The sequence below is a fragment of the Vicia villosa genome, linkage group LG7 (genome assembly GCF_029867415.1).
Source record: "Vicia villosa cultivar HV-30 ecotype Madison, WI linkage group LG7, Vvil1.0, whole genome shotgun sequence".
NCBI classification, from domain to species: Eukaryota; Viridiplantae; Streptophyta; class Magnoliopsida; order Fabales; family Fabaceae; genus Vicia; species Vicia villosa.
In genome coordinates, this window is record NC_081186.1 from 110985639 (window position 1) to 110999630 (window position 13992).

The 13992-nt window shown below is 33.4% G+C and overlaps 1 protein-coding gene across 1 annotated transcript; it reads left to right on the top strand.

Annotated features, from left to right (window-relative positions):
• The first annotated feature begins 5564 nt into the window (after positions 1-5564).
• Positions 5565-10592, top strand: LOC131616530 (uncharacterized). Its single transcript, XM_058887887.1, has 5 exons — positions 5565-8748; positions 8947-9563; positions 9658-9867; positions 10006-10220; positions 10305-10592. The coding sequence occupies exons 1-5, from the start codon at positions 5763-5765 to the stop codon at positions 10324-10326; spliced, it is 4050 nt and encodes a 1349-aa protein (XP_058743870.1). The 5' UTR covers positions 5565-5762; the 3' UTR covers positions 10327-10592.
• Positions 10593-13992: the final 3400 nt, after the last annotated feature.

The window sequence follows — 13992 nt, forward strand, 5'->3', positions numbered from 1 at the left end:
AAGATCTAATGAGACTACTGTGTCACTGTTCTGATGGCATAATTTTATAGGTCATTGCTATACAATTCTCCCTCCTTGCTGATGATCAAGCTCAACTGTTGAAACTATAACTGTTAAGTTTTGAATTTGATTATAAGCTCAATTTTTAGGCTATTGATTGTGTTTGATAAATTATTGTCTTGCTATATAGAGCTTTTGCATTTTAAAAAAGTTCAACCAAATTAAGAGACACTTTAGATTGCTAGACTATTGATGGTGTTTTTTTTTTGTAAAGATAATTCTAGCTTCATGGATGTCGTCTACACAAAAGACAGTGAGATATGTTTAGTGTATATTTGAATCAAGAATGGCAAAACTTGATTTTAAATGAATAGATGTTGTCGAATTTATTTTAATAGAAAGTGAGTGAATATAACATGATTTATATTTATCATACTCATACTCTAATTTAAAAGTTATTTTAGCAATTTATATTTTTAAGTATGGTTTGGATTAAAATTTCTCTTGAGTGTGTAATTATTGAAATAGGTTTGAATGTTTTTCTTTCTTTCCATATATTTTTAAATTGTTTATAGGTGAACATCATGATATCCTAAATTTTTATTGAATTATAGTTATTCAATATTATACTATTTTTTATGTTCATTTATTTTAAAATAAATTTGGCTTATGGACACCTATATCTCGCTAATTTTTATGATATCAAAATACTTATTTTTCATTTTAATATATAAGATAAATATATGTTATTTAAACTCTCTTCCCCAAAAAAAATTGATAACTTTTTTTATAAAAGCCATTTTTATTTGTTATATATGATAAGCATAAAAGAACTAGAAAAAAAAAATGAAAACTAACGACAATCAATTTAATATTTGTTTTAGATTAGCGACCTAATAAGGACAGCCCAATAATGGAGATAAGTGGTTGTCATGAGAAGAATATGCTATTCTATTTGGAAATATCTCAATTCACCCCTTAATAGTCTTAGGCATTTAGGGCAATTTCATTTATGTCTTCGACTTCCGGAGATACATATTAGAGAAGTACCTTTTATTTTGTCAAAATTTGGTTTTTTTTTCCAGAGGTGCATCTACGGAATTGTTTTAAAGTGAGAAAACTTCAAAATAATTCAACATTTCGTAGATGCACCTCCGGAAAAACCAAATTTTAGCAAAAAAAAAGTGATTCCTAATGTATATCTCCGAAAGAAGAGGGCATTTTTGGAAGCACACATGGTGCCTAAGAATTCCAAGGGGTGCGGTAAGAGTTTTCCTTCTATTTTTCCTTCTACGCTACAGAAATTTCCCTTGCGAAATCATTATGCTCCATTGCTACTTATTATTGTTCTAATTTTTCTGATCTCCATACCAGAACATTGGCGCCGTCTGTGGGAAACAACATTTTACTTCTACAATTTCCACGACTCATCGCTTCCTAATTCAACCGAATCAGATCCAGGTCTCCTTTGATCGAAGCAAAAATATTCAACTCTGGACAAATTCCTCCATGTTCAGAACTAAACTCTTTTCATATGATGCACCACAGGATGGTAGCTTTCAAAGTCTCTCGTTCCTCCGTTCAACGGCAAGCATCCGCAACCGCAGAAGTAGTCAGGAATATTCCACCGCCTCCTCCTCGAGGGACGAATAATCGAATCTCGACAACAACTCCCTGCGTTCCTCCATTTCCAAGTCTTATCCAACCTAGGGAAGACCCAGGAATATCTCAACCTTCTCCATTTGCCGAAACAACTCCATAATTCCATTTAGGAGCCTTCCTTAAGCTCTATGTTACCCCTTACTATGACAGACTCTAAGCACTCCCTGATTTTCAGCTCCTGCAAGCAAATCTTGGCTAGTAAGGAACCAATGAGTTATTGAACAATATGAATCAGATGGTTCAACAACAAAATTCCAAAGCCTTTGTAGAAAGACTAACTCAGATAGAAAAGAGTATACACATTTCCATTCCAAAGGGCAACACTATGTTGGAGGTGGCCTCGCATAAAACTGTCGAACCAAGAAAGGATTCGACAGAAGGCCAACGATTCTCAAGCCTACGACGATAATGGTATCACTATCCTTCCACAGATCAAGACAGAGGAAGGGAAAGCCACACCCTTCTCGAAGTATCAACCAAGGAGAAGAGAAGGGGAATGAAGATGAAGAAGACGTCACTCAAGCACAAAAGTGGAATCCTCTTTTTGTTTACATATTGGACGGTATGATCCCAAAGGCTTTGGAAAAGCGTCCAAAGCTCCTGATTGGAAGGTTTTTCTAATTGATCAAACAATGCAAATGGCCATGCTTTCTTTTTTGTGGCTCTAACAAAATTATGTCACACACTGCAAATGACTTTTAAAGTAGCTGATGTTAATTCTATAATTTTCACTTGTGTCATGTTTCATGTATTTTATGTTGTTGTTAGTATTTGTGTGTAGTTTACCCTCTCCTTGTCAACATAAAACCTAGAAACTTTTCGGACCAAATACCGAATGAGCACTTGTTGGAATTTAACCGCATGTTGAACCTTCTCACAAATGCCAATGTTTCCTTTAAGTTTTCCTTATGTTTCCCTTTGTCAGAGGTTTTACCATGTCATCAATGTATACTTATAATATATCTTCTATCTGAATATAAAATACCGTCCATCAACCTTTGGTACGTTTCTTGAGCATTCTTCAAGAAATTCATCGATATAACTCATACTTATTTGGTTATAACTTGAGTATGAATCCATAAAATTCGACACTTTGAATTGAGAGGTGTAGTCGATCAGTCAATCAATGTTTGGTAAGGGATATGGAACTTTGGGATAAGCTTTATTGAGATCAATGAAATTCATACACATCTACCATGTTTCTGAGATCTTATTTACCATCCAATATTGGATCATGTTGAGATGTATGTTCGGTAGGTATTTGTTTTACCGTATCCACGGGGATTCAAGTGATATTACCGCCGTTCTATAGTTTACAATGTTTTAAGTGAGGTTTTCGATGGATTTTGGTTTAGTGAAAGTAACATTCATAAAAGTTTGTAGCAATGAGTAAAGTTTAGAAAGATTAAAGTTTTAAAAGACATATCAAGACTAGGTTTCATCTACCTATTTTGCATGTATTCGATTAATCAAGCACGTGAACTTCATTTATAATCAATATAACCGTATATCGCTCATCTATACCGCTCATGTCTAAGACACAATTGTGATTTTACCGTATTGTTTATCGATGATGTCTCAACCTATTACACAACCCAAATAAAATTTATGAACCGATACAAAGTGAATATCAAATTCAATTCCATGTCTAGACTTGGTTTTTGATAGATAATAAACTTAGATCAAGACATGAAAGATGTATCTCATAATCTTGTAAACCACAAATATTCAATAACAGCAAAGATTGTCATCTATATTGGTTATCAAGTTGTTCACACACAAAAGATTAAAAGAAATACATAGAAGTTAAGATTGATTACATCTAATAATTTTGATACAAAAGAGTTTAACTATCCATTGACATGCTAGCTTGCTTAATCAAGAGAGATGAGAAGATGATCAAGCATCAATGGAGATTCATCAATGATTGATGCATAAATTAGCTCTGATTCTTCAAGATTCAGCTTCTCAAGTGTTTTCAAGATATTTCTCTCTCCAAAAAGGGTCACTTGCTCAAAATATTTGACTTAAACTATTTATAGATTACCAAAAACATGATGACCGTGCTAATCCCGTGTTTGCACGCTAAGTGAGCTTCCACTAAAAACATCAAACCGCCTTTAAGCGCGCTAAGCGCACAATCTGACTTGTTATAGCACACTGATTCAAATCCCAGAATTGCAAGCACGCTAGCTCTGCACTAAGTGTGCAAGTCCCTACCTGGACTTATTTCAGCATGCTACCACCATGCTAAGCCTGCCCTGAGACTTTTCTTTTCATCATAGAAATTCACTTGAAGCCATTTCGTAGCCCTTCAATGCTCAATGCTTCAACAAAATGAATAAACCTACAATTTGAGCCAAAAAGTGATTAACTATACAATAATTAATCATTAAAATTAAAATGCAATTATTTACTCTAAGGAGAGGGTTTTAACATGAAAATACGATGAATCAAGTTAAAAAGGAGCCACTAAACTATACTAAATATATACACATTTTGGCCCTTAACAGATCACCAGGTCAGGTGCTTGATCTCCTAGATGAACCTTGCCTATAGAAAATTTCTTACTTCCTCTAACATGACTTCTCTTTTCTCTTTTTCGGCTTTGTGTTTCCTCTGAGTGATAGGTTTCAATATGGGATGCATGGCTAAGTGATGACAAAAGGCATATAGATATATCTTGAGCATGTCAGAGCGTGCCCATGTGAATAAATCTACATTATTTTGTAGTAATTGTACAACCTTGGCTTTCTCTTATGGTGGTTGGGTAGTTTTAACACGTGTAGTTTGGTGATTCTCGATGCCTATATGAAAAATCTCCAACTCTTCCATAGGCATCAACGTTTCTTCTAGAGAGTCCGCTTGTTGATCTAAGTCTACATAGTTGACCTTGTGCAAATTATCTGGGTGAATTGAACCATCCTGGCTCTTCTTCTTCAATTTTAAGTTGTCATAATAATAATTTTTCACCAGCTCTTGATCACCCTTTATTACACTCACTCTCTCATTTCTTAAGGGGCATTTCATGGTCAAGTACAAACTTGTGAGCGCAACCTCCAAGGCGTTGAAAGTTGGTCGTCCAATAATATTGTAAGGAGATAATGTATTTACTATCACATACTTTACTTTCATAGCCTTTGCAATTACCTTTTTTAAAATGTGGTATTGATGGTGACATAACACCCAACTTGCATCTACTCGCCTGAGGAACCAACCCAAAAACCCTTGAAAGGTTGAAAGAACTTGAGGTCTATCTTCAAACCTATAAAGGCGTCCTAATATAGGATGTCTGTCGAGTTTCTGGGATCGATCAAGAATCTCTTCACATTTCAACCATGTATTTAGATATTGGACTAGTGGTAAAGACTTAAGATATTGGTTAAAGGTTTGGGTTCAATTCCATATAAAAAACAATTTTGGTTTTTTTCATATTATTAATTCAGAATCGTTTATTAATAAAATTATAATTAAAAATCAATTTAATATTTAAAAAATGAAAAATAAAAATAAAAGTCAATTTCGCAGTCCAATCACAGTTTGAAAGTATGAAAAATCTCAGTTTGAAAAAAATATTAACAGAAGGTCTAATATGATTTGATTTCCTTGTGAGAAACTCATTTAGGTTGTGTAATTTGTGTGAAGAACTAAAATGGTTCTTCACTCAAAAACTTATTTTATGATATAAATACTTGTTTAATTATTGAATTTTTTTTATTAAATATGACATGTTCATAATTATTTGGTACAAATGATTTTCTATAATTTGAACATACTCTTTAAAAAAATTTTATAAAAATAATTTAATTTAATTTTGTTTTATCTTTTCTTATGAAAAGCTAATTTATAAATTATAATCAACCTCTCGTATATATATTTTAAAAAAAAAAAAACATCAATGTCGTTTTTCCTGCAATTGCTTAACATTGATTCACTGAACAACACAGTATCACTCGATAATCGACAACAAAAACGATGACGTATTTGGTCGGAGCATGAAGTTATCCTTTTGATTTTCCTGCGAATTTCTCCACTGATTAAAAAGCTTCAGTTCAATTCAACAATGCTTCAATAGTGTATCTTTTGAATCCATTCATTCCATGGAAATTCTCATCTCTTCAACCTCCAAAACCATTCCATTCCCATTTTTCTGCAACCCCAAATTCTCATCTAACTGTAACAAACCATTTCACAGAAACCATTTCTCTTTCTATCTAACAACTTCCACTTCAAGAAAGTTTCAAACTTGGGCCCATTTCGGACGACCCACCAACCGCAGGAATTCTCTGAGGAACAAGCTTCTTCAGGATAACCAGGTACGCCTCAATCCAATTCCCAATGACCCATCTTCTGTTTCTAGTAATGATGTAGCAGAGAGTGATGTAAGCTTTCAAAGAGCGTCTTTTGATGGTGATAGTTTAGTTGAATTGGAAAAACAAAAATCTAAGCTTTTAGGGGAATCTGTTTTGTTGAATAAATTGGAGAATTGGGTTGATCAGTATAGTAAAGATATTGAGTTTTGGGGTATTGGGTCTGCTCCTATATTTACTATTTATGAAGATTCATTAGGAGGTGTTACAAGGGTTTTAGTTGATGAAGAAGAGATTTTGAAAAGAGTTAGGGTTCAGAAAGGTGGAAATGAAATTGAGGATTTATCTCAAGGGAAGAGTAAGATTTTGGAGGCTAAGAAGCTAGCGAGGGATATGGAGAGTGGTGATAATGTGATTGCAAGGAATAGTTCTGTGGCTAAGTTTGTTCTTCAAGGTAAGGAGGAGGATGAGAAGGAGGAGGAGGGTGGTTTTGTTAAGGCTGTTCGTGGCTTTGTTGTTCAACCTCGGTTGCCTTCGAAGCTTTCTGGGGTTGGTGGCAAAGTGTTGATTGTTTTGGTGGTAATGTTTGCGGTGAAGAAGTTGTTTAGTTTTGGAGATAAAGAGATTCGGTATACAGAAGCAGAGAAGAAAATTATGATGAGGAAGGTAAAGGCTAGAAAGGAGAAAGAGATGTTGACGAAGGGTGCTGTTGAAGTTATTCTTGAATCTACGGAGAAACCGGTGATAGGTGTTAAAAAGCCAAAGTTAGATAAGGAACAGCTTAAGAACAATATTCTTAAAGCTAAGGCTTCTTCTGATAAACTTGTAGTTCAGAATTCGTCTGATGAAGTGAGAACTGGATCGATTGATATGGACTATAAAGTTCGAGAGATTAGAGAAATGGCTAGGCGAGCACGGGAAATTGAAGGAAGATATCGCTCTCTTGTTAGTAAGGATGTGGAAACGGATGATCCTGTCAGTGGGAAATCCTCCGATGAGAGTGAAGATGTTAAAAAGAATAGCGAACAAGATAACAGTTTAAGTAATCATCAAAATGAAGTTGCCACGAATACAACAGATAGTAATGGAGTTTTGCAGACGATTTCTGATGATGTCACGGAGAACAGTGAAAATTCAATCCTGCATGAGGTAGTTCGTGATGATAGAGAAATCAATGAAGGGGAAATAAAAATCAATGGAAATGCTATGGCCTTCGAGAACAGCAAAAGCAATAAATCCTTACGTACTCCGATTAATGGCTCATTTATAACTAATAAAAGTTCAGAGAACAAGAAACCGAGGATCATACGGTCTGTTAAGGAAGCTAAGGATTATCTTTCAACGAAACATGACAAACAAAATCCTTATACAAAATCTCCAATAAAAATCGAGAAAGAAAATATTGCTGATTCAAAGCCTTCCAAATATGTTGATTTTAACGACCAGAAGTCGCAAAATTTGGAGATGAATAATACAATTGTGTCCAGAAGTGACACATTAAACGGATTTCCGCATTCCAAGCCTGAAATAAATGCCAGTGAAGATTCTAATCAGAAGGGAAGAGAAAAGAGCCCGGCAGAGAACGATTGCTCGGAAGATTCTGGTATTGAACCTGGATTTGAAGATCTTCAAAAGTCCGATACCACTTTAGACCATGAAATTAACGGCATTGGTACAGAAGGAAAGGGAAAAGATCATGACAGGGAAAGATTGCCATATTCTAAGCCTGACATAAATGCCAGTGAAGATTCTAATCTGAAGGAAAGGGAAAAGAGCCCAGAAAAGAGTGAGTGCTCGGAAGATTCCGGTATTGAACCTGGATTGGAAGACCTTCAAAAGTCCAAGACCAATATAGATCGTGAAATCAACGGTATTGGTACAGAGACATGTCTATCGATGGAGAAAAGCTTCCATGAAATTGAGCCAGCAATTGATACTTTAAATATGATATCAGATTCTACGCTAAATCCAAATGAAGATTCTGATGAGAAGGATAACAAATTCACCCAAACAGAGATTGACAACATCAAAGACTCTGATGTTGAACCTTCTATTGAACATAGATTGGAAGAACTTCAAAAGTATGAAACCACTTTAGACCTTGAAGTTAATGGCACTGGTAAAGAGGCAAGTCTATCGGTGGACAAAAGCTCCCATGAAGTTGAGCCGGCAATTGAACAAAATAGAAGTGATACTTTAAATATGATATCAGATTCTAGGCCTGACCTAAATCCGAGTGAAGATTCTGATGAGAAGGATAATAAATTCAGCCAAACAAAGATTGACAACATTGAAGACTCTGATGTTGAACCTGGAATGGGAAATCCTCAAAATTGTGAGACTACTTCGGGCGATGAAATTAATGGTGATAGACGCGAGAAAAGATTTTCTGGAAAGACAGAAAATTGGCTGGAGAGAAATTTCCATGAAGTTGAGCCTATAATTAAGCAAATTAGAGCTGGATTTCGAGATAACTACGCAGTTGCTAAAGAAAGAGTTGATCAAACTTTGGATATACCAACTGAGATGGAGTCACTTGGAATTGGTGAAGATGACGGAGAACTTGACTGGATGCAGAATGAACATCTTAGGGACATTGTGTTTAGAGTCCGTGACAATGAATTGTGTGGACGAGAACCATTTCATTTGATGAATGACCAAGATAAAGAAGCTTTCTTCGAAGGTCTTGAGAAAATAGTGGTGAAAGAAAACAAAAAACTTTCTCACCTCCATGAATGGCTCCATTCAAATATCGAAAATCTTGATTACGGAGCAGGTATTTTACATGTTTCTGAAATTATGATACACATAATGCGATAAGTTCTAATTTCGTGAAGTTGATTTTTTTTTTGTTGCTTCACGAAATTAAATTGTTACTTTGTTTGGTCGAATTCTTTTGATATATAGTATTAGTTTGCATTTTCTTTTGAATATCTTTAAAAATCCTGCTAATAGTGGTCTTTTATTCCTCTAGATGGCATTAGTATATATGATTCACCTGAAAAAATGATACCGCGTTGGAAAGGACCTTCTGCCGAGAAAATTCCCGAGTCCCTAAATGAATTCCTCGAGAAAAAAAGAAAGACAACTTCCTCCAAAAACTTGAACCCGGTGAAGAAGGATGAGAAGGACTCTACAAAAAATTCAGCTGATTCATCATCCAAAGTAAAGGCTAATGGTTCTATAGCACCGATTAAGAAGTCAAAAACACCAAAGACTATTGTTGAAGGAAGTGACGGTTCTGTTAAAGCTGGCAAAAAATCAGGGAAGGAATATTGGCAGCACACAAAGAAATGGTCCCAGGATTTTTTGGAGTGTTACAATACTGAGACAGACCCAGAAGTTAAGTCCGTAATGAAGGATATCGGTAAGGATTTGGATCGATGGATCACTGAAAAAGAAGTCGAGGATGCAGCTGATCTGATGAAGAGATTGCCTGATAAGAATAGGAGTTTCGTGGAAAAGAAACTCAACAAACTTAAAAGAGAGATGGAGTTGTTCGGACCGCAAGCAGTGGTTAGCAAATATCGTGAATATACAGACGACGTAGAAGAAGATTACTTATGGTGGTTAGACCTTCCATATGTACTGGTATGTATATGTAGCTTTTCTTTGTTTCCTTATGGTTTTGATTTATATTTCTTTCTAATCACTATGCTGAATCAATTTGTTTATTTTCTTTCAGTGCATCGAGGTATACACAGTTGAAGATGAAGAACAAAGAATCGGATTTTATTCATTGGAGATGGCTCCCGATCTTGAATTGGAGCCTAAACCATGTCACGTGATTGCTTTCCAAGATCCCGGTGACTGCAAAAACCTTTGTTACATAATTCAAACACATATGGAAATGCTTGGAAGTGGCAATGCTTTCGTTGTTGCACGACCTCCTAAGGTAGTTAGTTCTACTCTACCTCTTGTCCTTAAATATACGACTTTCTTGAAAAACTTTCATGTCCATTCTTATAAGACCCCTTTCAAATTTTCAACTATATTAATCATTTTTTCACCAACATTTTGTTACATACGACAGGATGCTTTTCGAGATGCTAAAGAAGGCGGTTTTGGTGTTACTGTCATCAAGAAAGGTGAAATTCAGCTTAATATAGACCAACCACTAGAAGAAGTGGAGGAACAGATTACAGAGATTGGAAGCAAAATGTATCATGATAGGGTGATGAAAGATCGATCCGTGGATATAAACTCGATAATGAAGGGTGTGTTTGGTGTTAATGGCTCCACCAAGAGGTAGTTAATCATTTACTCAATAGTTTCATTGTTTTGTTTTTTATAATGTTATTTATTGATTTCATTCTTTTTCTTGATAAAAAGGTTAAAGCGGAAGTTGAAGTAATTTGGAAGGGTTGGCTCAAACTAGTTTCACAAATGAAAATGGTTGAAGAAAATTATGGCATGCATGCATTGTAGAATAAGTTAATATCTTTTGTAGTTTTTTCTTTAAAATGATTAGGGTTGGTTGTACATGATTGAGAAAAATATAGTCAAATTATAATAGTTGATGATGATAACTTGATGGCATAGTGAGAATTTTTTCATCAAGAATGTTGTTTAGTTTAAGGGATTAGTAATGAAAATGAGTTATTCTTTCGGCTTATATTGAGTGACAATTTACATGATTAAGGAAAATTGTAAATAAAATAGTGTAAAAGTTTCCTTAAAAAAAAGAAAAGAAAAGTAAAAAGTTTTATATAATTATTAGCCTTTAATGGTAGTGCACTAGTAGTGTAAAGAAATACTACACATTCATTAAATTAGAACATTTTAAAATAGTATATTATACAAGTAATTTAAAATTTACAGTCTGACTTGGCGGGATACATGGTTATTATTGGTTAAGAGTGTAAAAATAATTTACATTATCAGTGCACCATCTATTTTTTCTAATTATTATTATTTAACCATTTGATGTTGATTAATATTAAAAATGTTACGTTACTTATTTTGAGATTTGTTTTGATAATACGGCACTTGATATGAAAGAAATAGTTAGTATTGTTCCGTACTAGAATCAAAGATAGGTAAAGATCCAATGGACTTGAGTTCTTATGTGATGTAGTGAGTTTCTGATATCAAGGTGCAGGATTGGATCTACAATGTTAACACTCCAAAGTCTAAGTCAGTGAATGAATGAGAAAGTAGTATGAGCGTATGAATAAGAGAATACCTGAAATGACACGCGTTCTACTTTATATGAGCGGTTAAATGTGTCCTCGATTAGGGTTAGTCCTCATCTATTTTGTACGATGCTTCCTATTAGACCTTTAACCGTTGCGAGCGCTCAAGACATTTTTTCCCTAGTCCTTGTTCATACTTAGGGAACGAGGGTCTGTCATCATGTCTTTAATTTGGCTTTTATAGGATAAAGTGGAAGAACTTTGATGAGACATCAATACATTGAAAACAAGCGCATTAAATACCCCCATAAGATTAGCAACATTTGGAAACGGAACATCGACGTGTGGCCCTATGTCAGTCAACAATAATGCCTCATGTCCGAACAATTTGAAGTGAGATTTGATTGTTGGTGTTGCGGTTTGCGTTTCCCAATATTTATTATTGTGAATCATACAATTTGTCTTGTTGGAAGATATATGGGGAGTCCCGGGGTAATTATATACTCGTGGAGATTGAGAATTCTTCTTCTGTGTCTTCAACTTCTTTCATCTTCGTCAACAACCTTAAGTTGGTTATTGTTTCAACTTATTTACGCTACCTCTTTTGACGGAGCACTCAATTAAAACATAATTAAATGTGTTATTTTAAGTACAATTGCATATTATTGCCTTGTTGAAATGATCAACAATCTCCGATAATGGCGTCATTATGCTAGGGTAAAACTGATGTTGCAGTAATTGAGCCAATAAAAATCATAGAGTGACAAATAAAATTATTGTATCCATAAAATTGTATTAACTTCGTACAAGGACAAGGTGAAAGAGTACTTATGAATCTAAAGGAGTTGTTAGTAACAAAACTGGGATGGGGAGAACATAATTAATTGTTTGTGCGCGTAAGTGTAAAATAGAGAATAAAAAATAATAAAAATGATATATTAGGAGTCTTTCATAGCAAGACAACTCGCTTTGCCAAAGTAACCCCTTAGAGCATCTTCAATGGTGCAACTTACATTTGAGTTCTTTATGGGACCCACTAAGCCACATCATATTAAAAGAATTTATTTAATTTTAACTTTAATAAAAATCTGATATGGATCCCACAACTTTACCTCATAACTTGATTTGATTGGGTATTACAATCTTTTAGTAATTGCATTGCAATGCAACTCTATTATGACATGGCAAATTTTTTAAATATATGTGGAGAATTCAATAGAAGAAACTACCATTGAAGATGGTCTTATATGTTGAAAGTCACCAATCACTAAGACAAAAAATTTATGTAATGTAAAATAAGAAGACATTTTTACAAAATACAAAATTACATCTCACAACAATCAAATAATGAGAGTCTCCGATTACTAACACAAGTTTATACGATATAAAAATAGAATAACCAATTATAATAGAAAGAAAAGAATGAAGAAAAAAAATAACTATTACACCCGCTCTCTTTGATTATATTTATAAAAGAAATGTTAATTTATTGAATAGACAATGATCTATATTGTTTAAAAAATTAATTATTTAAATAATATAAAAATAAATTTTCTTATAGTTAAAACCCAATGAAGTAATAATGAGACTTAAGTGACTAATTTAATTGCAAGAATTGTGAGGCTGCGAGTGTAACATGTCATAGTAGCAAAGAATGGTTTGACTTTTCCATATCTTTTTCTTTTTTATATTATTTTTAAAATTATAAGATTTTAATGTAGCCACCACTCATGTCAGTTATGGACTCATGGTCATGCATGAAGTATATACTAAAATTATACTCTTTTTTTTTTTATTGAACTGTTTACAAATATCAATTAAATCAATAAAAAATTATCAAAAATAAATTATTTATTAACTCAATCCACCTATTTATTTATCTATAATAATTATATTATTTTGAATTTCTCAATTCACCTATGTATTTATCTATAGGAGAAGAGGTTTGAAATTTTCAAACAAATTATTCAGATATAATTTATATTATTATAATATTTCAAAAATTAAAGAAAAGAGATAATGATAACATTCTTTTATCTTTATACAAAATATTATTTTTTAAAAATGTCAAAAAAATTCTACATTTAAAAAAATATATATTTTTGAAGTAATCTCTTCTCATTTCCTTCAAACTTCCAAACAAACAAAGCTTAGAAAGATATATAAAATGAAAATTATTTCTAAAGAAAAGGCATATTTCTATGCATAGAAATTTCCTCGTAGTTTACTTTACCTCACTTTTGATTTTTTTAAATTTATTTTGACATATCAGTTTTGATTTGAAAGGTAGGAATAGAAATTAGTTTTAAAGATTCCGTTGCTAAAAAGTCTTCACCACTTCTTGATTTTCAGAAGACAAAGTCAAATTGCACATGCTCAAACTCAAACAACTTTGAATCTTTAAACATTTTCTTGGTTGCATTGTCACTGCCACCATGCTACCGCCACCTTATTAATTTATTTTTTTGTCAAACTACCACCAAGAATAAGCACCATCACAAATTGATTTTTCTTCAATAAACAAATTTATAATAACCACTAAGATTTCACATACACAACACAAATACGAGGTTCAAACCCTTGGCATCGAACATAGTAATATCGGTTTCTACAAGTTGAACTAGAATTTGCAAACATATCTAAAACATTTTTACAACGACAATCATAATCATCATGTCATAAGATTTGTTTCACCTTAATCAGTTAAACACAACCAAAACAAACGTAAAAAATGATTTGTAGAAGTTGAAAATTTTCTCATAGGGATGCCAAATTGCATTCCACCATTTCTTATTAATCAAATCACATAACTCTATTATTTCCAACATTGCTACCTCATTTTCACTTCTACATAGCATAAACATTAAGCTATAATTTGAGGTAAA

Excerpts from the sequence above, each read along its gene's own strand:
- LOC131616530 (XM_058887887.1), top strand. The coding sequence starts at position 5,763 with ATGGAAATTCTCATCTCTTCAACCTCCAAAACCATTCCATTCCCATTT. Across the intron at positions 8,749-8,946 it reads AAATCTTGATTACGGAGCAG|ATGGCATTAGTATATATGAT; the intron begins GTATTTTACATG and ends TTATTCCTCTAG. Across the intron at positions 9,564-9,657 it reads TAGACCTTCCATATGTACTG|TGCATCGAGGTATACACAGT; the intron begins GTATGTATATGT and ends ATTTTCTTTCAG.